Genomic DNA, 27,948 nt, shown 5'->3' with positions numbered 1-27,948 from the left:
TCAGATTTTGATCAATGAAGATGTACAATCCATATTTACTGCCATAATTTATTTATAAGCCTTTATATATATATATATATATAACCTTTTATTATAAGGCCTTTATAAAATGATTTAACTTGGGTATTCCTTAGACATAGTACCATAGTAGCACTAATGTAAATCATAGTATACTACAGTATCATCATTCTAATACAGTATTAAACTAGAATACTATTAGTAAACCCTATTATACAACAGTAGATGTGCTGTTTTGCATGTTTAGTAGCCATGTTTGCATGCAGTTAGACCATTATACAGTCTGATTGCACCAGTGTTAAAGGGCAGTGGGAGCTGGAGGGGTAAGACTGACCCTTCCTCAATAGGATTGACTACATATGGTTAAGCACCGACTAGCTGCTGGGTGTCTATTAATAGCTCGAACAGCCTCAGCCAGGGAGAAGCTGGCGCCATTACAGCATGTCATATTAAAATCAACATCAGCCCTCAGTCTAGATTTACATCCAGCACGATTCTTATTACCTCCAGAAAATCTATCATCATCATTATTTCCACCCTGACCGACACTTGTTCCTGCAGCACGTCCGCCATGCACAATGTGACCTAACGGCTGGCGTCAACACTGAATATTACAGTTACCCCTGACACACAGACACAAACGGGAATAAGCTAACATATTACAATCCATACAAAGAGACTAAATAATAATACATGTACATCTGCATAAAAAAGGACATAGATCACCGACCCCGTTTGGCGTCCATCTTGCGCCGCCCGCACGAGCCCAGCACCGAGAGCTACCCAGCGAGAGCGAGCATCTGAGCGCGTTCACGCGTCCTTGCTGCACGCACCAGTGCGCGTCCACGCAGCAAAACAAAGGACCGTTTCACAGAGCAAAAACAAACGCTTCACTTCAACAAGCTCTACAATCTAACTACTGTCCACATTAATCAACTTCTATATACTTTCACCGTGTAAATACACACGTAACTGTTCTAGCTACTAATTCAGTTATTAAATTCAGCAAAATTCCAGTTTTCAGGTTTGAAAGTTGAGGGTCAGAATGTCTGCATGTCTTTCTCTCACTTTACTAACCATACTAGTGACAGTTTGTAACAGTTAAGAGGAAACCCACACTGGCATTTGGAGAACAAACCAAACTGCTTACAGACAGTGACTACAGATAAAGCTTAATCTGTCCCGAATCTGCCCCGAACAGCCCAGACACACCAGACCACTAGATAATAATTATTATTATTAATACAGCCTTTACTGATAATAAAAGGCTCATCCAAGGGTGGGACCATCAAAAGGCATTTCTCATAACTGCTGCAATTACGACCTCTACTGGCTGATTAAATGGCGCCTGCACAATGAGACGGAGATAAGGGGTGTGTTCGAAAACCTAGGGAGCTGCCTTGCTGTCTTACTGCCTACATAGGCAGCTGCCTCAGTAGAGAGGATACTAATAAGTCAATGACTTATAAGTCAGGTTAATCGAACGCACTACTTAGACAGCGATAAAATCGGGTTTCGCTTACAAAGCTAACAGTTAGCATCTTGCCATTCAAACCAATGGGATGGGGTGGCACAGCACGCTCCGTGTACCGAAAACGATTAAATTCGCTGACAAGCCCGAACCTGCAAATAAAAACACTTGTGCAATTTATACAAATTTAAAATCAATAATAATTTATTTACGTTTGAAAATAACTCAGTTCGTTTCTCCGCACCGTCAGCCATGTTTTTTTTATTTTTCTGTGAGAGAAGAGCTGCCGCACTGAATGCTGGGATTGCCTTGATCACTAAGGACGCTTCCGATGCTCACTCGTTCTTGAGTCAAAATAACATTGAAATTATAAGACGCCTTAGTAGACAGCATATTAAGGCATCTAGGATTTCGAACAGCCTTCTTCTCGGGAGTGCACATAGGATGACGTACAATGCTGTCTATGTAGAGAGCGCACTAGCTTTTCGAACACACCCAAGAAGTGGTCAGGTACTACACATATGTCAGAGGGGGCATGTGATAGTCCTCCTTGGTTAGGAGTGAAGGTCGGCAGCAGTGGAGGAGGCGAATTGTGATCAGGTAATTGTATACAACTACAAAAATGCATTAAAAAGAGAACTTACACACTTCAGTCAGCTAAACACAGTTAATGTAAAAACAGCTAATGATTTAAGCTTGACTTGTTTTAGTCTTGAATGTGTGTGTACATGTATCAGTAGTTATTCTCTTTGTATTAATAATTAATTTTAATGCATTTTCTGCCCCTTTTCTCCCCCTTTAAGCGTGTCCAATTGCATCATGCTTCCTCTGCCGATCCCTGCTCTGACCGAGGAGATCGAAGCTAACCCACACCCCCTCCGACACGTGGGCAGCAAACCGTATGCATCTTATCACCCACACATTGATGAGTGTTGTGCCACCTAGCGTTGTGTACGGAAAGACACACCCTGAGAGCACTCTTTTCTCATCTCTGTGTAGGCGCCTCTAATCAGCCAGCAGAGGTCGTAACTGCACCAGTCTGACAGAGAGACACCCATATCCGGCCCATCTGAACAACAGGCCAATCGTTGTTCATGCGGCCGCTCAGCCGGCAGGCAGAGCTGAGATTCGATACGATGTATTCGAGATCCCAGCTCTGGTTGCAGCGTGTGTCTTTACCGCTGTGCCACCTGAGCGGCCGTATTAATAATTTTGAAAGTTTTAGCTCATTCTTGCCTGATACAAGACTGCCCGGGGTCGTTGTTGTCTAATTCACCTCATGATGCACCATACATTTTTAATAGGAGGCAGGCCAGTCACACACGTACACTCCGTGTCTACAAAGCCACACTTTTGTAAAGTGTGCAGAATGAGGTCTGACATCTGATAATGGTCTTACTAAACTAAACTGGACTTTACATGAAAATATGTCTCCTCCATGACAGCATATGTCTCTTTAAAATTTTGGCAATAATGGACCCCCATATGATGACAGATGTTGGCTTCTGAATCTTTCGCTGATAACAGTCTGGACAGTCCTTATTGTCTCTGGTATAGAGTACGTCTATTTTGGAGTACGTCCATTCCACTGTCTTTGCTCCAAAGCAATTGTGAACTGAGTGACAATTCTCTTACGAGGTGGAACAAAGAGCTACAAGAAGTCTAAACTGGCAAAGACTGAGCCTTTGGTAGATCCTCCTTTTATATACAATTACAATACCATCACCTGTTACCAATTCACCTGCTATGGGTGGATCCTCCTTTTATATACAATTACAATACCCCCACCTGTTACCAATTCACCTGCTATGGGTGGAATGTTTCAAAATAATGTAACCTGAATATTTGATCAACTTTTCACTTTTATTTTGCTCCTCTCCAAACTTTTATTGAGGGTCTCAGAAATCAAATTCAAAACTGTTTATAATTACAAAATACAATTAGGTTTGGCAGTGAAACATTGAAAATATTTTCCTGGTACTTTTGTCCATTAAATAAAGGTTTAAAGGCATTTCATAGAACTAACAAACTACAAATATAAAGATTATATAGCAGAATTAATGTAATAGCAGCAAACTTATGATTAGTAACCACTTTATACAGATATGGGTGGGTTTAGAGTCTACTTAAGAACAATGTCGGGTCAGGCACACGCCCTGGATAGGACACCAATCCACTGCAGGGCAAACACTCTCAAACATTCACTTCACACCCTAATGTAGCCAGTTCACCTTCTGTGGGGAGGGAAGGTAAAATTCCACACCCAGGTGCCCATTCCAAACTCAGATACCAAGAAAAATGGCATATAGAGAAACTGTATACAATTTTTGTTACTATTCATTCCTTGTATTACAAATTAATCAACATTCGGTGAACATAATGAAATAATTTGATCAAAGCCAAGTGTCCTATGTTCCAGAAAGAATAGTTTCCTGACAAACAGAGTCCTGGAAATGCTAAGCAGGGCTTGTTAACAGTTCACCTGGCAGCTATTTTATACAAACAACCTCAAAATCACTTTTTCCACCTACAAAACATGGCACAGTGCAGTACAGAAACAGTGTTTGCTGCACAAATTTGTAATAAAGCAAAATAAAACTATAGTAAATTTGGTAGCTACTTTTGCATACTTAGAGAAATAGTCTCAGAGTGAGTGAGAAAGCTAAACTAGCTATTCAAATTTACACCATTCTGTAAGTAAAAAAAGGTGTAAATGCACTATAACAATTATCAGATAACCGACAAGCATACTGCATCCCATCAAAATGTAAATGCACGGTTTCTTAATAATTTAGTTAATAAAAGCACAACATGGTGAACATGACAGTAATATAGAATAGTAGCTGACATGCATTCAGACTCATGCTGACACAAAATATCTTCTGACTGTTATTGTTCACTAGTTCAGGCATTGATGATTTGAATAATATAAAAGCAGGCGCTTTCTTAAAATGAGTCTGAGCACCTTGAGGGTGTATGGGCGAGTCTCAAATTAACAGTCAAAATTCTCATTAGCTCTTCTCTTAGTTTAAATCAAGCGTCACTTGTTAAAAATGAATTGAAAGGGTCTTTTTAACCCACAGCATTAATTGAACAATGGTGTCTGTGTCAGTTATTGGTTAGCCAGGTTATCATTAGCATTCCTATGAAATTTTTTTAACTGTTATTCGCTCTGAGCTGTTGCACTGTGTTTTAACTAAAATCACACAGACTAATGCTAGCTTGCTATCAGTGTATTACTGTGAAAAAATTTATAATATTTGTAAAATAGTATTAATAAAATGTCCAGAGTTCATCTAATCACCTGAAATTGAAACAGCAAACAGGTGAAATGGTAAATAACTTACTACAAAATTAAGCCAGATGAACTCTACAGTTAAACAACCCGATGAAATCTAAATTATACCCAAAGTAACTTTAAGGCTTTTTAGCCACAACTGAATTTAACCCAAACCTTAAAACCACATCTATTTATATATAAAAATAAACACATTATTTTTGAGCATTTTATTTGTGATGAACTTGATTTTGAATAAATATACACCAATCAGCCATAACATTAAAACCACCTCCTTGTTTCTATACTCACTGTCCATTTTATCAGCTCCACTTACCATATAGAAGCACTTTGTAGTTCTACAATTACTGACTGTAGTCCATCTATTTCTCTACATACTTTTTTAACCTGCTTTCACCCTGTTCTTTAATAGTCAGGACCATCACAGGACCACTACAGAGCAGGTATTATTTAGGTGGTGGATGATTCTCAGCACTGCAGTGACACTGACATGGTGGTGGTGTGTTAGTGTGTGTTGTGCTGGTATGAGTGGATCAGACACAGCAGCACTGCTGGAGTTTTTCCACTCACTGTCCACTCTGTCACTCCTACCTAGTTGGTCCACCTTGTAGATGTAAAGTCAGAGGCGATCGCTCATCTATTGCTGCTGTTTGAGTTGGTCATCTTCTAGACATACATCAGTGGTCACAAGTGCTGTTGGCTAGATATGTTTGGTTGGTGGACTATTCTCAGTCCAGCAGTGACAGTGAGGTGTTTAAAAACCCTATCAGCATTGCTGTGTCTTATCCACTCATACCTGCACAACACACACTAACACACCACCACCATGTCAGTGTCACTGCAGTGCTGAGAATCATCCACCACCCAAATAATACCTGCTTTGTGGTGGTCCTGTGGGGGTCCTGACCATTGAAGAACAGCATGAAATGGGGCTAACAAAGCATGTAGAGAAACAGATGGACCACAGTCAGTAATTGTAGAACTACAAAATGCTTCTTAATTCTCTTTAATTAAATAAAAATCAAAAACTAAAATCTATAATTCCAGACCCACTGCTGTGGCACTTGACTCATTGTGGTCAAGGGGAACCATGTTTGCTTTAACTAACCAACTAACCATGTTTGCTTGAAATGTGTCTTGAACTTAACTGGACTCTACTTGTTTCAATTCAAACTAACTGAACATAGTTTAGAAAAGTACACACCGGGTTCTATAAGGGCCCACAACGTACACTATGTTGTCAGGACAAAAACCAAACCATGAAGGATCTGTCTGTGGATCTCTGTAATCTAACAGAGCAGATCAGGACATGGATATAAAACAATATCTAGGGTTTTGACTGTTTCCCAGAACCACAGTGGTCTTGATAATCTTGAAATAAAAGAGGGTTAATTGGCCATCTGGGCAAGAATGGTCTTATACTGTATATAGATGTAAGAAAGTTCTCTCTTTTTGTCCCCTTTTATCTTCCAATCTAGTCATTTCCAGTTCCCAACTGTGAATCGCATATTGCAGTGGAAAAAGACCCCAATCTGACCTTCCTTCCCTCAAACATGACTATTTGTGTTTGTGTGGGCGCCCGGTGGCTCTGCTGTTATTCGAACACTCTGCAGTACGGTAGCATATTAGACCACCCAAGTGTCAATCATTTAAGGATTCTAAAAGAGATTTCTGTATTTGATAAAGTTTTTTAATGAATCTCTGACAACTGTGCAAACGTGTTTTACTTAATTATGTGATAAAGTGTACAGTGACAGGTAAATGATGTGATTAGGTGATCATATTCATTTAAAATCAAATCCAAATCTATTGGTAATCAGCCTAACTGCTTTTTTTGTAGTATTTGTGTTTTTTTTTCTCCACTTATCATCTTATAATATCCACACTAATGTTGCTTCAATAAATAGCAACAGCATTAGCATTACAAAAACTTGTAATTACCTACAACCTACAATCTAAATGTTTATCTTTACTACATATGCTGTGCATGTATCACTTGATATAAAACTGATATGAAAATCAGTTCTGTGTTTTATATTGTATTGGGATGCTATACGCAGGTAGTTATTGGTTAACCATTGACAAATGATGGTCGTTATCGAAAAAAGAAATTGGAAAATTGCAATCCTAATTAATAGTAGTGCATAGTAATGGCATGGTTGAAAACGTGCTTTCAAAAAGGCTAAAATACTGGGTTGGGAAGATTCTGAGGTCAGATGAGGTTAGAATTAAAACTTTTGGACTGTATTCCAAGTGCTATGTTTATGTTTTAAACAAACCAAATACAACACACCATCCAGAATGCCCCAAAGCAATTGTAGTGGTGGCAACACTACGCAGTTTGGGGTGTGTCTCTTCAGTGGGAAGAGCAATTGTTCAAGGTTAAAGAAAAACAAATTGTGCCAAATAGACCCAGAAAATGAAAGATTCGAGAAAATGTGAAGGCTCCTGGTAGACAGTGAAAATGGGCAGGGTGTTCATCTCTCAGCACAACGACTACCCAAAAACACAAAGCCAAAAAACCCCACAATGGAATATATATTGTCGATCAAACTTGAACAATCCTGCCAGTAATAAATTATAAAGATTGATTTCTTTTGTTTACCCCGTTAATTACAATTAAACTGTTTCCTTTTTATTTTTACTTACTTATTGGGAAGCAAAATGTGTAAAGAAAATGTGAACATTTTAAGGAGTTTTCATTTTAAGAAGTTTCTCATAATACATTTATATTCTGTCATGCTTTTAGTCATTGTTAGTGCCACATATTAAAGACAACAGTCTAAATGACTTTATAAAGACAAAACAACCAACAGACTAAATAACTCCATTCCACAAAATGCCACGACTTGCAATTGGCCAAGGCTTTGATGTGCCAACCACTGTTCATCATATTTAAACAGATTTCATGTTGACGTTATGTAATTATTGTGATGAAATTAAGTTTAGTGTCTGCTACGCCACTCAGCAACAACCAGTCAATATTAACTGTAATACCCAACCATCACTTCAGTGTGGCAAACAGAGCTGACCCTGAGCACAATGCCCTTACTGTTGCAACGAAAGTGCAAAGTGTCACTCCATCTCTGATCTGTCGCAAAGGCAAGACTCATGATTATCAGCCGACACACACTGCCGAAACAAAGCGGAAAGTTGTCTTCTCAATAAATATGAGAATCTCTTACTGTTTTATACACAAGTCTTACTCATAAAACACCAGGACATTTTTGGAAACTGTAGGTGGAATGCAGGCCGGTACAAGTGTACTGTTGCAGCCCAGCATGTTCTAACTGCACCAGAAAAAGCTACCAAACGGCAAATACACTGTATGCAAATATTGGCAAATTACTGCAGTGCTGCAGTTACTTTTGGCACCGTTTAGCTCTCTCTCTCTCAAAACCTTTGAACACATAAACTCTGGCATGACAGCAAAGCTACGCTGGGTCCAAAGGTCCATCTAGCATGCGAGCACATGTTCATGACAGATCAGGTTATAATTAAAAGTCAATCAATCAGACTTAAAGTTTAATTAACTCTGATATATCACACCTGACAGAAACTGGCAAGAACTCTGATCTAGCACTTCACCTGGACCGATTACAAACACTTTCATATAACGCAACAGAGTCAAACTTCACAACTCCATCTGATGATAAACTCAAACTTAATACCAGTGTGTTTCCAGTTAGGTGAAGGCTGGGTAGAAGGTGGCTGCTCCTGATTGTCCATAGTTTCCCTGTCGTTCATAAGGGCAGATCTGCAGGGGATCAGCTTGGCATTCCAGGCCGACTGAGGAGCGTTGAGCTGCAGTGGCGGGTGGGGCGAGGGAACAACTCGTAATGACGGGCTCCCTTAAGTGAAATGACTGCAGCGAGCTTGCTATCTCTCTTGCTCGCTCAATTCAATTCTCTCTCTCTCTCTCCCTCTCTTGCACTCTCTCAAGCTGCAGGCCTGGAGTCAGCCGACTGTCTGCTGGCATAGTGAACCTCCAAATTCACTGACGCAGCAGCTCCTGCCCTCCCCTGCCCATTTCTTCTCCCACCCACACACATCCATAAATGCCCTTCTCCTTAAAATGCACATTGTAGACAGATATACATTGTTTTCGTAACAAATATCTAACAATTTTAATAGTTTTGGTCATAATAAATGTTAAATAAGTGTTAAAATGCTTATCAAACAGATGTATCCAATGTGTCCAACTTATGATAAATAGATTTAAAAAAATTAAGTAATTAAAATAAATGAGTTGCAAAATAAATATATAATGACATTACAATGTGTATGCATTTACCTTAATTACTATGAATGTTATAATGTTATGCAAGAAATTTTGCGCCAATTCAGGGCTAATTTAATGCATCAGTATCGGCTCTATTACACAACTCAGTATCCATTTCCAGTCCTTTACATTGTTTAGCAGTTTTGCTCTGTTTACAGCCGTGGTGTTACAGGAACATCCGGTTATTGTTGGTTCAAAGCAGACATCTGTTTACGGCAGCGTCACTGTACTAACACGTATTTACTGCAGTAATGTCCATTACTCTGTATGGAGTTTAGCTGGGACGGGTGATGTCAGTTTACACCAGTGACACTGTCTGAAGAACTATTATTGCCTTACGTCAGGGGTGTCAAATTCATTTTCACCGAGGGGCATGTCTGCATTATGGTGGCCCTCAAAGGGCCGATTATAACGTATCCTGCTGTGATTGCAGGCTGCCTTTTAAGTCTTGGACAACTTGTTATTCTTGGAGGCTAAATTCTGTGTTTGGTGTCAAAATGCCAAATTTATACTGTATATTTATAACTTATATCTACATTTATATTGTACTCCTTTACCACAGACACGGCCTCATAACACGGGACGTACTGGATTTTCTTCTTGAAGCACAAACTTGTTTTCACTTTCCCATCTTTTATTAAATTACCTCCTTCAGCTTAAATTTTCTCTTCTTCTACATTTTAGGATTATTTGTAAATATTTCTCAACATCACTTGTTGGAAAACTGCCTCAGTTAATCGCTGATATGGAAACACTGCCATCTAGTAGCGGGATGCGGTCACTTTGTGGGTCACAAAATTGACATGCATTGTGGAAGATTTTACAGTGTATTTTAAGACAATCATATGTCTTTTAAGTTCTCGCGGGCCACATAAAATGACGTGGCAGGCCAAATTTGGAAAACGTCATGGAGACACCTTTTGGCAACACTGCACAAATATGACTCAATTAGTGAGAAAATTCAAGCATTTTGTTTGACGGTAATGATATACCATGGATTTGTCTTTTAACAAAAAGCAGAAAAATGTTCATGTATTATTTGAACAATTTAAACATATGGACTTTCAATGAACAGGAACATAAACATTGAAAATTTGTAAATAGGAAATGTCCATGTCCCATAACGTTATCTATTTCTTCTTAGCATTTGTAAAAATGACAAGAGGGCGCCCAGGTGGCGCAGCGGGATATTCCGCTAGCACACCAGCACCGAGTTTCTGAACTCCACCGGTCGGCTGGGCACCATCTGGCGGGCATAATTGGCAGTGCAGGATGGGGGCCGGACTATGTGTGGGTGGGTGGGTCTTCATACACTGTGTAAGGACCCTGATTGGCGGAAGAGACGCCTGTGCAGAAAGCAGGGGCGAGAAGAGGGGGGCTGTACACGTGTCGGAAAAGGTGTGTACAGCGACGTGCTCTCCTCGGATGCAATCTGGTATCTCTCAGCAGCGGAAGACAAAATTAAGTGTGCTAAATCGAAAGAAAAATGGGGAGAAAATGCATTAAAAAAATGACAAGAGGGATTTTTGTATAACCCTGAAAGTCATTTTATTTTATCATTATTATTCTATTTATTATTGTCGATTTAGTGATTTCAAACTGGTTTCTTAAATATGACAAATTCAGTGTAGTTCAGTGGCCTTTTAAGTCACCAGATCTGAATGTAATAGTGCATTCCAGGGATATGAAAGAACAGAACATTCGCAGGATAATTATGCAACTCAGAAATCTGCAGCAATTACGTAATACACAATCACATCAGCACTGACAACAAAAGTTAAAAGAAATGATTACAACACCTTGTAAAATCCATACCACAAAGAACTGTTGAATCTGTCCAGCATTAGTGTGGTGTTTCTAAAAAACGTGGCTATACAGTGTGCTGCAACTTAGTCTACCTACAACAGTCAAGTCAATTCAAGTCAACTTTATTTTTAAAGCACATTTAAAGACTACAAGAGCCAACCAAAGTGCTGTACAATATAAAAAGCAGGCAGTAAAACCATAAAAAAGTAACAGTAAAGAATAATGAAGGACAGTAAAAGGACAGTAAAATAAACAATAGGACAAAGTTTGAGATATACCCTGGACATAAGAAGAAGTTCTTTAAAACTTATTAAGGGCCATGAAAAGCCTGAGAGTATAAGTGTGTTTTTAAATTAGACTTAAAAACATCGATTGTGGATGACATCCTAATAAAAACAGGCAGACTATTCCACAGTTTTGGGGCAACATCGAAAAAGTAATAAATAACATGTCAAAGTAATGACAAAAATTAATAGCGCAGTAATTTAATATACTATTTAGTACTGAAAATGGTTTAAGAACGCGAAAATCTTTAATTTTTTAATTAATATCAACAATTTACTATGTAGTTCAAAACCTCAACATCCTCTAATTGTTTGAATGAAAACTTAAAGACTTGTTTTCAAAATGTTCAATGTCAGGGTTACTGATAATGGCAAGTTCATAAGAGTCCAAGGTGGACAGTGTCACTGTGTAAACAAACTCGGACCCCCTGTGCCTGCCTAAATATAAAGTTATATTGCACATTCCATTTATGCAACTGCTGACATGATAAATGTGGGCTAAGTCGGGTTAATTTCTCTAGTGCCAAGTTTTGCCAACAAATGGAACAGATTTTATAGTGACACAGCAAGCCATACCATTTTATAAAATTAGTTTAAACACTAGATAACAATTTAAAAGACAGTAAATTAGATAAATGTTGTATTAATTGCACCAACAAAAATGCACGGCTGATCTCTAACACGCTTACTAGCTGAGTAAAGTTACTTTTTTGCTGGGCAAAAGTCTTTAAACACCTGCTAAACCCAAAGCTTTTCTAAAAGTCACCTACATGAGAAGTTCAATCCACAATATGTGCATGTATCTCCAATAGAACTGTCTCAGAAATAGATCTCACAGAAGATAGTACTACATTTCCACATTGTTTACCACTTGAGAAACAATTTACTAGCCATACAAGCTAGGCAAACATTGTTTACACAGAACACCTGAGTGATTTCTTGGTTCCATGCCAAACCACACCACTTAAGTTACATAGTGTCTATGTCGGTGTGAACAAATTAAGCTGGCTAAGGTTCACACTACACGATAGAGCTGTTTTTCTGCTCGCAATACGACCTCCAAAAAATATCTTGCATGCTAAATATCTGGACCTGTAGTGTGAAATGTGTTATGAGTTGTATAAATGTCAATCAGCATGGCTACAGCAAAATATAGTTTCTATCAGAATATGCACAAGCTCTGCAGTATTTGTAAGCTTATCGCCCATGGAAAGCCAGAATATTTATTTACCACCAACTCAAGTACTTTTATCTTTTTTTTTTTTTTTTTTAAACCCTGCCTTATGTATGTTTTTGTGACAAAACATAGTTAGGGAGACAGACAAGCTGATTGCTGATTCCTCCTGGTGAGTATTGAGTATAATGTGTGTGACCTCCTATCACTGATCAGTCATGTAGTGTGTAAACCACAACGACCTAAAACTCTCGATTACAAGAGATCAAGTTGATCGGTGTGAACAGTACAGTGATCTGAAACTTTAATATTTAGTTAATTTGGACACTAGTTTAAGCCCTGTTCTTAGGAGAAATAGATTGACATCATATGCAAACCGAGTTTGGTCCTGCATTAATACAGCTTCACATCCACCCAACTTTACGATAGATGGATGGATGGATGGATGGATGGATAGAAATATCAGGAGAGATAAAGAGAGCATAATGTATTTCAAACGTATTCTGCAACAAATACAAAGTCACTACTTTTACCAGCGTTTTTCTATAATATGAATACATGTTTTGTGTTCAGTACCTGTCCAACCTAGTATATAAACAAGTGCATCCATTTATCAAAAACATTACCATTTGAGTTTGGTAAATGGGTGTGGCAACACTACTGATATTTTATCTACTTTAACAAGGTAGTGTCACAATGCAGCCATAATAATTCATGACAACCTGTAACAGACTCCCAACCAATATCAGGTCTTTTCATGTATGTCCTAATTCCAGTTTGCAAGAGCTATAAAAAGTGCTGTGTTCATTGTAATAATAAAAGACTCAGTCTAAAAGTCTAAAAAAAGACCTTTAAACACAACACAAATCGCCTTTAAAATCGCCAGTAAAATGAGTCAGCACAGTTGACTTATTAACCACAGTGTGTGAGTTAAACCTGCTGGTATGTTGAAAAGAAAAACAGGAACTACAATGATTACTATCTAGCTTTTTCAGTCGGATAAAGATATGAATCATAAATACTTTCAAGCTTCATAAATGCAATCTACCTTTCAATCTACCTACACTATATTGCAAAGAGTATTCACTCACCCATCCAAATCATTGAATTCAGGTGTTCCAATCACTTCCATGGCCACAGGTGTATAAAACCAAGCACCTAGGCATGCAGAATGCTTCTACAAACATTAGTGAAAGAATGGGTTGCTCTCAGGAGCTCAGTGAATTCCAGCGTGGTACCGTGATGCCACCTGTGCAACAAGTCCAGTCGTGAAATTTCCTCCTACTAAATATTCCACAGTCAACTGTCAGTGGTATTATAACAAAGTGGAAGCGATTGGGAACGACAGCAACTCAGCAACGAAATGGTAGCCACGTAAAATGACAGAGCGGATGTCAGCAGATGCTGAGGCGCATAGTGCGCAGAGGTCGCCAACTTTCTGCAGAGTCAATCGCTACAGACCTCCAAACTTCATGTGACCTTCAGATTAGCTAAAGAACAGGGTGTAGAGAGCTTCATGGAATGGGTTTCCATGGCCGAGCAGCTGCATCCAAGCCTTACATCACCAAGCGCTGGTTGGGATGCAGTGGTGTAAAGCACGCCACCACTGGACTCTAGAGCAGTGGAGATGTGTTCTCTGGAGTGACGAATCACGCTTCTCCGTCTGGCAATCCGATAGATGAGTCTGGGTTTGGCGGTTGCCAGGAGAACGGTACTTGTCTGACTGCGTTGTGCCAAGTGTAAAGTTTGGTGGAGGGCGGATTATGGTGTGGGGTTGTTCTTCAGGAGTTGGGCTTGGCCCCTTAGTTCCAGTGAAAGGAACTCTTAATGCTTCAGCATACCAAGAGATTTTGGACAATTTCATGCTCCCAATTTTGTGGGAACAGTTTGGGGATGGCCTCTTGCTGTACCAACATGACTGCGCACCAGTGCACAAAGCAAGGTCCATAAAGACGTGGATGAGCGAGTTTGGTGTGGAAGAACTTGACTGGCCTGCACAGAGTCCTGACCTCAACCGCATAGAACACCTTTGGGATGAATTAGAGCGGAGACTGTGAGCCAGGCCTTCTTGTCCAACATCAGTGTCTGATCTCACAAACAAACTTCTGAAAGAATGGTCAAAAATTCCCATAAACACACTCCTAAACCTTGTGGAAAGCCTTCTCAGAAGAGCTGAAGCTGTTATAGCTGCAAAGGGTGGGCCGACATCATATTAAACCCAATGGATTAAGAATGGGAGTCACTCAAGTTCATATGCGTGTGAAGGCAGACGAGCGAATACTTTTGGCAATATAGTGCATCTGTACGTTGTGATTAAGTCATATCTTCACATAAAGTTGTGTTTTGTGAGTTTGTTAAAAGTCTAACAGTGAAAGCATACAGGTTTATGGCATGTTATGTGTTTTACCCAGTGTTTCAAGTTGAAGGACTTGTATGTAAGGATGAACAAAGGTTTGAAATGTGTACAGGGGCGTACAAAAAAACCTTGTGTGACCACAGCTTAACAGTATCTGTTACTTCCTCAAGCTGGACCCTAAAAACATTTCACAAACAAATTTCTTCAAGTTTCTCTCTGTACACTGACACACTGAGACCTACATTTGCACATGCTAGAACTACATACAGTTTCAAACGGTTTACCATACGAACATTTCGGGTTGCGAGCAACCATCTCTCTCTCTCTACATATATATATATACCGTGAGCGAACATTCGGACAGTGGACGGTGTTTTCTTTATATTTTGTACAATTCTATATTAAAATGTCCCAAAAGAATGTGCAAAAAAAGCCTAGTGGTGAGACATTTAACAAATCTATTACATTTGTTGTTGTATAATTACTCCTGCCAGTAGCTGTCACTGTGTATCAGACAGAGGGGACAGTGAGTGAGAGAGAAGAAGGAATTCGGCTGAGTAAAGTATTCTTTCTTTCGTGCAATTACACCTACACAATACAACACTATTAAAATAAAGAAGGAAATAATAGAGAAATGTGAGAGCTATTGTTGTTTCTGGTAGATACATTTTATAAAAAAAGAAGGAAATATATTATGGTGTACGGTACAGAACACGTACTGTACTGAAATGTGGTGTGTGTTTATGTACAGTACAGTACTACTGTGTATTGTTGTTTATTATTGTTTATTACAGGAATGTATATTCTATAATTTAAGATTTAAGGGAAAATATACTTGTATTTATAACAAAAAAACGCATTTAAGACATTAGAAAGGTTAGTTAAGGGGAGGTTTGGGAGGTCTGGCACGGATTAATTCTATTTACATTATTTCTTACGGGAAAAATAGGTTTAACTAACGAACATTTTGACTTACGAAGTTAATTGGTTCCGAAGTTAATTGGTTCCGAAGTTAAAGGGTCCACTGTACTAGAAATGAAGGCTAGACACACTATAAGCAAGATTTAACTTGCAAATACTATTTTTGTAATAGACTATTAAGTATCTAACAAAATATTCAATGAAAAAAAAATCACCTACTAAAACAACTAGTTCGTGACAAATTGAAACAAAGCAAGCTTGGGAAAAACTGGACCAAGAGTAATTTAGATATAGAAATATAATAACAAACAAACTTAAACAGACAGGGCAAAATGACAATTACCATGACATTCATAAACATGCATCATGACCATCACACCATGCTAATTACCACAAGAATGGAGGGGAAACTATAAGTAAAGGAAGGAACACTGATAATGGAGGGATGACCAGAAGGGGTTAAATGGGATGTGATATTATCTGCATAAATGAAAGGATGAGCTGCTACTTTACATCTGAAGTTACCTGCTCCGCCACTCAAGTTAGGCAGGTTGACATCTTTATTTTCTTCCTTCTTCACTGGCACCGTCTCAATTTTGATCACTGGGGAAGGTGCCACGGGAGACTGCGAGGGAACCTGAAAGCTGGACAACTCTAGGCCTGCCTTACCTCTCGTCTGAGAGGCCACGTCTGAGGCTTCAGTGAGGAGAAAGTAAGAAGTTTGATTCTTTGATTCTTCTTCTGCAGGGCTTGCGTCTTTGACCATCTCTGCGAATTTTGACTCTGTGTCATCATCAGCAAGCACTTCTGACGCCTTTGTAAATTTGGAGTTCTCTAAAGTCTCTAAAAATTCATCTACGGCACCTCGGGGCGGTTTCTCAACAAACTCAAACTCTTCTGATGATGCTTCCTGTTCAGATATCTCATCTGCAGCTTCTGCCTCTTCTTCTTCTTCTTCTTCTTCTTCAACATTCTTCTCTGGTTCAAGCTGGAAATGTGCTGGGGTCTTATTCATGGCCTCCAGTACTGGAGAGAGCGAATCCGGAGAGGGACTTTCAGAGTCGGAGTGTCCTTGATCCTTTTTAGTTGGCAAGTTAAGACATTCAAATTTGTCGACAATTTCTTTCGAAGTCTTAAAAGCTTCTTGTTCTTCAAAGATGGTTTCATTGCCTTTTGGAGAGGTTTCTGTCTCTTTAACAAGGTCGAAGGTGCCAAACAGCTGCTCAGACACCTTGTCTTTTTCTAGCCTTGCCTTTTCAGCAGCTCTTGCTTCAGTTTCCTCAGTCATCTCTTTAAGCAAAGGAACCTTGGTTTCAAAAGCAAACGGATTGTTTGCAGACATGGAGACAGGAGCGTTTGGTGAATCATTGCCCCTTCTGTGTACTGGACTGACATCAGGGCTTCCTTCTGATGAACCAGAGTCTAACTTTTCAGATTTAAGTGGTGAAGACTTCAAAATATCTGGAAGAGAGGGTGGCACACCAGACGCCTCTTGATCATTTGGAGATGTAAAAAAGTCAGATGAAGCAAGCTGTTGCCTAAGAGACTCAGTTGCTGCTTCTCTGGACTCAAAAGACTCCTCCTCAATGTCCTCTATCTCCGCATCATGAGCATTCTGGACCAGGTCTGGAGACGGACTATCGGACATCGTTGCTGCTCTAACGTCTGCAGTAGTTTCGCCGAAATGAGAGAACTCACTGGTGAGTTTGTCAACAGGCGAGAAGTCTTGAAAGGGATTCTTTTTCGTTTCAAACATCAAGTCATCATCCGACTGGTTTAACACGTCTGGATCATGTCCAAGTGCACTCCTAGTAGATGAATCATTTCCAAATGAATCCATAGTGGTCTTGAAGGTGGCCTGTGAATCTATAATTGAAGAATTCTTGTTCTCTGTTAAATTATAGACGTATGAGTAAAGTTAACAATTATGGCACTTTGTGAGAACCTGTGATAAAAGGACTCTAGGGGATGCAACATTCTTCCCTAGGTAAATATTAAACAATTTTGAGCATTAACAGTAAACTGATGGTGTCTCCTGTTTGGTACATGATACCTAGTCAACCCTCCAAAACCATAAATAGTTCCATGTTTAGATTTTACACTTTTAGTAACCTTTGACAAAGATATGAACCAACTTCCCATTTGGATCATGTTTACAGAAATTCTGATTCTGACCAGTTGAGAAAAACCAAACTGTGTTGACCTTAACATTACATAATGCATGGCATAAAAATAGCACTAAAGGCCTTATAACTTTTAGAAGTTACAAGAGAATGGAATAAAATAGGGAAGCAGAAGCAGAGGAAAGTCCAATTTAGGTGGACAGAAAGATGATGATAAATTAGCACAAAATATGCATAGTATTTCATCATACAGCTTGGAATAAACATGGATCAGATCATGGCGGCAGTCACTTCTACAGCTATAAAGCCTCCTAATAAGCCCATTTATATAAAACAGCCATCAAAATAATGACTCAACAGATGTGTTAAGTCCACTAAGCTTTCACATATTTCTGACAAGTTCTTTGTTTGAATTCTTGGGTGTATTAGTATTAAAAACAGTCTGTCAGGAGCATAATAATTAGCAAACAAATCCTAGTGTATCATTCCGTCTGATGAAAAAGTGGTTCTCCATTTTCCCCTCCAACTGGTTACCTTAATAAAACCCAGTACTTTAATTAATAAAATATGTAAAGATTGAAAATCCTTTAGTCAATACTTAGTGTCACACCCAAATAGAACAGTTCTGCAAACACTTCTTGTAGTCAGCTAAAAGACATTCCAATTTTGTTTCAGGAACTTTGACTCCTCCTTAATGTATGCTTTAAGCTCTAAAGGAAGTTCTTGGGTTATCTTGTACGCATAGTAAGTTGTAGTATTCTGGAGTATCACGATATTTTGTTCAAACGGCCGGGTCTGTATGACAAAGTTGCTTTACAGCAGTGGTCCCCAACCACCAGACCGCGGACCGGTACCAGTCCATGGGCTATTTATTACTGGGCCGCACAGAAAAAATAAAGAATCAGAGACCGCTAGAAAAGCTGTTTTTACTGTTTCCATTTTCAAAATATTTAGGGTGTTATTGTCTTGTATCACCCCTAGGTGGGAGCAGTGTCTCATTGCAGCGAAAAAAGCTCATATTCAATCATTTGTGACTAGTATTGTTAAATCCTCCCCTCCCTGCTGGTCCGTGAAATATCATCTCATATGAAACCAGTCCGTGGTGCAAAAAAAGGTTGGGAAACGCTGAGCTAGGAGAATTGACCCACTCTTCCTTAATGTATGTATCGAATCTCAGCTCTGCCATCCAACTGGGCTGAGCGGCTACATGAACAACAATTGGCTGTTGTCCAGGGTGGGATGACCCGGACCAGGGTTCCTCAGAACTGGTGCAATTATGGCCTCTGCTGGCAGATTGATGGCGCCTGCGCAGAGTTGGGGAATAATGCTGAACAGGGTGTGTCTCTCTGTGCACAAGGCTGATTCGCATGTGAACTTGCCTCGCGCAGGTGAAAAGAGGCAGTCGGTACTGCACACGTGTCGGAGGGGGCGTGTGTCAGTTGCGAAGCTTCTCAGTCAGAAGGAGGGTTGTATAGGTAGAGGTGAAGCGTAACACCATCAGGGTAATTGGATATGACTAGATTAGGGGAGAAAATTGGGGGAAATCGGAGAAAAAGAGAAAAAAATATATATTGTAAACTCATGATCAATTTATTGCACCAAAAGGACAAAGGTTGTAAGATTATTTCCATGATCCATGGCTGGTTGTGAGAAAAAAACCCAAAATTTCATCAAAGCATGTGTAAGTACAAAATACTTACAGAAAGCAAGACTATCACCCCTAGCACACGTCCCAGTCAACCAAACCTTGGTTAATGGATCAGTCCTGGAATATCCTGGAGTGGCCATTTCAGTCTCCAGATTTAAATTCCACAGAAAATCTTTGATGGGATTTAAAAAAGCACGTGCAGCACAAAAGCTATTAAACTTCAATGAAATGGAAGCTTTTATAGGTAAAGAATGGGTGAAGACTGCACAAGAGAGGTGTCAGCACTTACAGAAATTACTTATTTGAGGTTATCAAAGCGAAGGGGTGTTCCACCAAGTACTGAGGCTGGGATATGAATAATAGTGCACATGAACATTTGTCAAAAGACCTACATTACATGCATAAAATATTTTTATTTTAATGAAATGTATTTTATTTAATATGTTTAACCAACTGATCAATTTATCAGACAGATCAATCAATTATCAAAATACTAATTCGTTAAGTCTTTAAAATAGCTTCTATTATTCTGTGTTTATTATTAATGTTGGGGTGTTTTGGAGAAGGCATTCTTCATCAAACAGCAATGATCCTGTTTAATAGAGACATAAAAAATAAAAAAAGAACACCCTCCTTCAGTTTTTTTTATCAGGGCCTGAATGGCAGTTATGTAGTTCTCACTAACAAATCATCTCAGGTGACAATGCTATTTTTTGCCCAAAAGGGTAACCAGGTGGGAAGAGATTACCCTATAATTCACTAATGGGTACAACCATATTTGGTAACAATTATGTGAGGTCTCTTGCATTTATTCTGGAAAAATGTGGCCCAGCGTTCTTAACAACATTGCTTCAGTTCATTGATGTATAAGGGCCATTCAAATAACAATCTGCTGGTGCGCTTGGGATCACTGTCCTGTTGCATGGCCTTAATTAAAGCATTAAACTGACCTTGGACTGAATTTGCTGGGACACCCACTACTGGGAAGATTGGCAACTGTCTTAAAGACTCTCCAATTGTACAATCTCTCTCACTAAACGATTATGATTTTAAATTGTTCAATTGTTTACTTTTATCCTGGGATAATATAAAAACAATGTGATTTTATAGGGGTTGTCCCAATTGTGAACTATCAACTATCAACTATCAACTGCTACTCTCTTAATGATTGTGAAACCTGGAAGGGTGTGGGTGTTTCCCCACCTGAGGTTATTTGTATATAGAAGCTGGTGAGAACAACATAATTGTTATTAAGGTCCTTATAAATAAAAACATAGAATAGATGAAGGGTGTTCTCTTTTTTCCCCTCTCATGTCTGTATATGTTAGTAGCTACTTACTGTAGTTATTAGTCGAACACACAAATGCAGAAGGAAACCAAAATGCCAGAGTGAAAAACAGAGAGAATAAATAGCATGATAGAAGAACTTGCCTGAAGTAAACTGCATCAAAGTTGAAAAGGGAATATCAGCAGCAGAGAAAAGAAGACTTGATTCATCTAAAGAAATAAATGAAACAAGTATGTAAGAAAGACAGTGTTAGGACGCCTAAAGACAGAAAGCTTAGACAGCAAGATAAACAACACAATTGAAAGAAGTTGATAAAAAAAATACTTAAAAAAAAAAAAGATCTTGTCTTATTTACATCTTTGACTCCATCATGACATGACCCCCGAGTTATTTAATGAATTAAACTAACACATGATTATGTCTATATAATTGGCTTACACAATACCTAAGAAAATAAAACAAAACAATCAATTGAACACTGCAACTATCTTATTATTCTATGCACATAAACACATTGAACACACAACACTGCATGTTGTGTATTGTGATTAACTGTACAACCGAGATTGGAGCATCTGTAGCACACTGTAAGAAAACTGCAATATTGTCTTCAGAAGTACCTCACCTTCTTAAGCAACATGAGAAAGAACAAACAAACCTAGAGCCTATTTTATGCAGGTCAGAAACCTACATGGTAATTAGCTTTTATGAGGTTTATGAGGCTTACTAGGAACCAAATAGGGAAACACCCAGAATCTTACTATTTTGAATCTAAGACTGACGGCATAAAATGAACACTAGCAGCAGCATAAACCACTCAGGGTAACAAGATACAGTGAGTTTTAATGCTTTAATGGTTGTAATTAGAGATGTACCGATCAGGGTTTTTGGCACCGATTTCGATCCCCGATCTCCTTTCAGGGGGGTGATGGGGGTGGTCAACATGCCCACACACACACACATGCACGCAGGTTTAATGTTATCCAGTTCAGTCTGAAAAAAAACTTAAAAAGAGCCTCAGTGAAGATAAACCGGAGACAAACGCAACAGCGCGCGTGTGTGTGTTTGTGCCTTTAAGAGATGATCTGTTTAGTGTCGCTAAGTGATTCATGAGTCGATTCGTTTTCATGCGAAGCGTAAGTTCTTCTTCTCAGTTATCTCTCCGTGTTTACTGTTATTAATTAAATGTCGTGGTTTTAAATAAACACCAGATACTTCAGAACAGTTTGTGTGACTCTTTTACATTAAAAAGCTTAATTTAAAAGCTTAATTAAACTGCTATTACCACAGATCTGTAACCGAGTCAGACTCGTTACGTCTAAAAGTTTTCTGATGATCCTAAAAGTTCAGCAGATGATCCTGAACTAACGAATTTGATAATGAATAAACTTTTGCCTCTGATTGGCTCTGTAACGTTTTCTGTTCTCATCTACATCACAAGCAAGAACCGCTTACGATTTACCAAAGTGAACCAGGAGTTTATATAACGTGCTGATAGAATCGACTCAGATGTGACCGGGTTGAATTATCTTTTTAAAGTAAATATTTCAATCAGCAAAATTGCATCATATGTATGATGCACAACGTTAATGATGTTATTTTAGGTCATGGAGAGCTTTCACGATGGTTTCTGTACGATTGTTGACGAATTTTGATGTGATGGTTGGTGCTTCGTAGCTCAAAGTCTGGATCAATCCACTGAGCTGTTAACTTAACGTGATCTTTTATATATCACACGATCGGATCGGCTACATTTAGGAAATATCGGCCGATTGCCGATAGCATATTTTGATTAAAAATCGGCCGATACCGATTCATAGCCGATCGATCGTCCCATCTCTAGTTGTAATGGTTAACTCATCATGTTTTTCTCAATCCTGACTGTATGTTTAGCTCAAACATAAGCTACATAAACCAGGTAAAAAACTTGTCTGTTGGGCAATTAGAGGTATTTTTTATTACTTATTAGGATTTTAATGTCATGTTTTACACACTTTGGTTACATTCATGACAGGACAGGTAATAACTGGTTACACAAGATTCATCAGAACAAAGTCATGGACAATTTTGTATCTCCAATTCATCTCACTTGCATGCCGACATGGGGAGAACATGCAAAATCCACACAGAATGGACCCAGACCACTTAATCTGGGAATCGAACCAAGGACCTTCTTGCTGTGAGGTGACAGTGCTACCCACTGAACCACCATGCCACCCAAGCAATTATAATTACAATATATATTGTAAAATTATTAGCTGCCATGAAATGCAAATGAATATATATCAAAGCAATTATATATATATCTACACACTGCCTGGCCAAAAAAGGTCACCATCTGGATTTAACTAAGCAAATAGGTAAGAGCCTCCCATTGGATAATTACTGCATAAGTGATTATGTTTCAGCTGGCAACAAGTTATTTAACCCTAGCTGATGCAGTGAGTAGCTTCTCATTTGTTAAACAACCATGTGGAAAGACACATCCTGTGGTTGTGGAAAAGATGTTAATCTGTTTCAGAAGGGTAAAATTATTGGCATGCATCAAGCAGAGAAAACATCTAAGGAGAAGCTGAAACGACTAAAATCGGGTTAAGAACTGTCCAGTGCATTATTAAAAAGTGGAACGACAGTGGAGAAACATCATCTTCCAGGAAGGAATGTGGTCGGAAAAAAATCTTGAATGATCGTGATCGGCGATCACTTAAACGTTTGGTGAAATCAAATGGTAGAAAAACTCCAGTAGAACTCAGGGATGTTTAATAGTGAAAGTAAGAGCATTTCCACACGCACAATGCAAAGGGAACTCAAGGGATTGGGACTAAACAGCTGTGTAGCCTTAAGAAAACCACTTGTCAGTGAGGCTAACCGGCAAAAACGGCTTCAATTTGCTAGGGAGCATAAAGATTGGACTCTGGAGCAATGGAAGAAGGTCATGTGGTCTGATAGTCCAGATTTACCCTGTTCCAGAGTGATGGGTGCATCAGGGTAGGAAGAGAGGCGGCTGAAGCGATGCACCCATCATGCCTAGTGCCTACCGTACAAGCCTGTGGGGGCAGTGCTATGATCTGGGGTTGCTGCAGTTGGTCAGGTCTAGGTTCAGCAATGTTATGTGCCCAAAGAATGAGGTCAGCTGACTACCTGAATATACCGAATGACCAGGTTATTTCATCAATAGATTTTTTCTTCCCTGATGGCACGGGCATATTCCAAGATGACGATGCCAGGATTCATCGGGCTCAAATTGTGAAAGAGTGGTTCAGGGAGCATGAGACATCATTTTCACACATGGATTGGCCACCACAGAGTCCAGACCTGAACCCCATTGAGAATCTTTGGGATGTGCTGGAGAAGACTTTGCGCAGTGGTCCAAATCTCCCATCATCAATACAAGATCTTGGGGAAAAATTAATGCAACTCTGGACAGAAATAAATGTTGTGACATTGCAGAAGCTTGTGGAAACGTTGCCACAGTGTGCCGTAATCAAAGCTAAAGACGGTCCAACGAAATATTTTTTTGGCCATGCAGTGTATTTATATATGTATGTGTGTGCTGTATAGAGTCTGATAGACAGACTATAAATCTGTTTCTAATAAGTTTTTTTTATTAAATGTATCTAAAGTAATACAATATATGCATTATATACCTTATATAGTTTACATTCGTACTAGTCACTGTTTTATTCCCCTCTTTGTACTGCTGACATGAACCCCACCCTGTAAGCAACTCTATAGGGGTGGTTCACCAAAGTAAAATATGTGGGTGGAAAAAGTATAAAGTGCTGGATTAATCAGCAGACAAAACGTAGACACTGTTGAATATTTTCTAACCCCATTGATGGCACAATTCTATCTTATATTAACAAAATTATTAATCAAATATAGTCAAGATATTCTAACCTGAACATTAACATGCCTTGCAGTCTTTAGGTTTTGAACCTAAACCTCAAGTAAAATGTAGTAAAAGCATCAAAACAAAAACATCATTTGATTGATTATTGCATTTGGCACTTAACCAAATTTATACTCTAGTATAAAGTCTCTTATTAAAGCAGGTAAACAGACTGACCCCTCTCACTTAAGCAGTTACTAAATGCTTAGTTAATGTAAAGAACTGAAATGATTAGTCACATTATGTTTGAAGTAATCTTAAACTTTAAATTTTGAAAATTATATGATGACAGATGCCTTGGGACAATAAATCTACACATAGCAAAATACATCACCAATTTCCAACAAAATTATGTCTAAAGCAAATTTTATGTTAAGGTAATTAACTGTTAATTACCATATAATGGTATTTATTTAATATTTTTTTATATTTATGAAATGCACCAGCATTAAAACACTAAAATCAAATAAAATTTTTATATCAATTGTGCCACTGATAAGGATTTGTAAGAGGTTTTGTTATTTGGCAACATTACTTAATTTTAAAAATATCAGACAGAAAACCATGCTAAATGGTTTTATTCTGATACCAAGTATGTGTAACACTTCTAATGTAGGTCTATAAGACTTATTTTGTATCTAAACAAATTTGATGTGCATTTTAAATCACATCCACAAACACTCTTTAAAGCAAGCCACTAATGTTGACTGCTATCACTTTTCTAACTATATAACTCTTTTAGGTTATGTGCAGATATGGTTGAAGCTGCTGCAGTTCTTGTGCAATACTTTTTACTTGTACTTATTTACTTTCTTAGTTTATTATATTTTTATACTTATCTTAGTTTATTCTTATTTCATTCATGTCACACACACCGAGGCCTGGGTAACTGCATTTCGTTCTATCATGTACGTGGTTGAATGACAATAAAGCTGAGTCTGAGTCTGAGTCTGGTCCAAGCATCTGACAGTTTTTTCCTTGAGAAGTCTATGCAAATGACTTGCATAGATGTTTCTATTTTCACCTAGTAAAAATGTGTTTAAGTCACAGTATATAAGTCACTGTCAGACACCACACCCCCCTCTTTGTATTCCTGACCTGAACCCCACCCTGTATTAGGGTAATCAGGCTGTCTAGGAATAAATGTCTTTGAAATAATTAAAATACACTTAATAAATGACTGAACCTGGTTTTATTTAAATATGAATACAATTTCTGTAAACACCAGTACAGTATATATTTGCTCATATCATGTAGATGTGTTGACAGTTAAGTGTATTAATTGTAAATTACTGTAAATCACTCTTATGATCTTATAAGTTAATTTAAAAGTAATAATGGTGTAAAAGTCATTATATGATGTAAATGTACTGCAATAACTTAAGCTCTAAAATGTGAAATGTCATCACTGTTTTCTGTCTATTGTTTGACTGAACAAGGCTAACCGTTAGCACAGACGCTGTACACACCCTACCAGCATTGCCAATTTGCGTAGCGGTGATTTTGACACGTTACACGCAAATTTTCTTTATGTTAACAATATTCTAAAGCAATTTATAAATGAAAGGGTTAGAATTTAGATTTTAATATTGTATTTGGTGTGACAACGCAAGATTGTAATCTTAGCTAAGCTAAGTAGCTAAGTCAAGGCCGTATTTTCAGGAGTAGTATGCATTCCGAATTGATTTAAAACATTTATTAAAGACACGATTATTACCAAGTAATTTTATTTAATGTGACATTTTGTTAAATAGAATAAATACGGCTGGCTAAATATTAAATAACCAACTGACAGTTGGATACACAGTGGGGGCTGCGTACTACTACAGACGCATACTACGGTACTAAACAGTATGCCAAAACAATGACGTTAACGGTGTGAGTATACTAATCTAACATACTACCTAGTATGGTAGTACGCAGCCTATATAGGGGGAGCGCATTACACTGAATAATACAATGCAAAACAATGCATACATTTAAATTGTATTCATAAATATTACCAAAAGCAATCATGTTTTAACATATTTAAGTCTAAACACACACATAACAGAATTAAATGCATAATAATAGAAGAAAAAACAGCTCCACTTACTGGATGATGGTGATGCAGGGGCTGCAGGAGGCGCTTCAGCTGGAGCAGAACTGATGGGATCTTTCAAAACAGGTTCAGTTTCAGCAGCAGTACTCCTCTCCTCACCAAAGTCTGATCTGAAAGCTTCACCTGGGTCTCTAAACACTTTCTCCTTCACACTTGTAATGATGTCAAAGTCCTGCTCCGGTGATTGTTCCTGGTCAGGGGAGGCACTGAAGATATCCTCCTGTGTTTGGGCTGCGTGTGTAGTGCTGATCATCTGCTCCTGTATCACTTCTGATGTAAAATGCTCTACAGAAGTCCCTAGTGTGACTTCTTTCTCAGATATGAGATCTTCAGACTCAGTGGGAGTCGAAGCCACTGAATCCTGGTCTTGGGTCACTTCTTTTTCATACACATCAGGACTGAAATCTTGCTCGAGTCCTGCAAAACCTTCAGTAACAACCTGCTCTTGTTTCTCCAGATCTAGGTTAAATGCATACTCATTCTGTGTGCTGCTATCAGGTTCCTGCACAGGTTCAGAAATTAGATTCAAATTAGATTTCTCCAGCCATTCAGTCTCGGCTTTGTTCTCGGCTTGTATCTCTATCTCATTCTCCAGCACCTCCTCCTCCTTCTCCAGTCTGGTCACTGGTTTAGGCTCTAGTGTGAAAGGTGCTCCACCGGTTGCTGATCCTTCTAAAAATCTAGGTACATCCATGACATACTGTTCTTCACCAAAAAACCCTCCATCTTTATGAGCTGCTGCTGCTGCATCACTGAAGCTCACGGTTCCTGACTCATGCCAGGGTTTGAACTCCTCTTCTACCACTTCGTTGGGAGTTGTGGAGGAAACTTGGTCGGCGTCTGCCATCTTGAAAACGTGACTTACCGGCTCAAAAAAATGTATTTGAAGACGGCGACTCCTTCCTTTAACCCCCGGCTTTGTTTTCCTTCTGGTTTAATTCCAAAATGTGAGTGTTTTCCAGGTAAAACTGACCAGGAGCACCAGCACACACAACCGCACACGCGTTACAGCCGAATCACCCTGCTGCGGAATATTGAAATAAGGGATGAGAATGGACAAACCAACTGGCCAATCAGAAAGCTGTCAGAACACAAGGTACCGCCCACACAGCACAGGGGCCACACCCTGTCACCCACGCCTACTGCACCGTGTGGCAATATGAGGAAGCTCACCATGCTGCATGAAGGTGGGTGGATGGCAATTGTGCTAAAGATTAAAGCAAAGTTTACACCTCTGCTCACAGCTTATAAACTGTTAATCAGTGAGCAAAACTGTTCCATTTATT

At 38.8% G+C, this 27,948-nt stretch overlaps 1 protein-coding gene across 1 annotated transcript in view; it reads right to left on the bottom strand.

The window, feature by feature from the left end:
• The window catches only part of rtn4b (reticulon 4b), a 44,934-nt gene extending 17,260 nt beyond the window's left edge, over nucleotides 1-27,674 (bottom strand). The window contains exons 1-3 of the mRNA XM_063008339.1: nucleotides 26,657-27,674; nucleotides 20,813-20,878; nucleotides 16,136-17,500 (exon numbers count right to left, since the gene is read on the bottom strand). Coding sequence (XP_062864409.1) covers nucleotides 16,136-17,500; nucleotides 20,813-20,878; nucleotides 26,657-27,509 — 2,284 coding nt within the window. The 5' untranslated portion in view covers nucleotides 27,510-27,674. The remainder of the gene's footprint in view (nucleotides 1-16,135; nucleotides 17,501-20,812; nucleotides 20,879-26,656) is intronic.
• Between the last annotated feature and the right edge of the window lie 274 nt (nucleotides 27,675-27,948).

Source organism: Trichomycterus rosablanca, chromosome 14 (assembly GCF_030014385.1).
Source record: "Trichomycterus rosablanca isolate fTriRos1 chromosome 14, fTriRos1.hap1, whole genome shotgun sequence".
NCBI lineage: Eukaryota > Metazoa > Chordata > Actinopteri > Siluriformes > Trichomycteridae > Trichomycterus > Trichomycterus rosablanca.
This window is presented reverse-complemented; position numbering and strand designations above follow the sequence as displayed.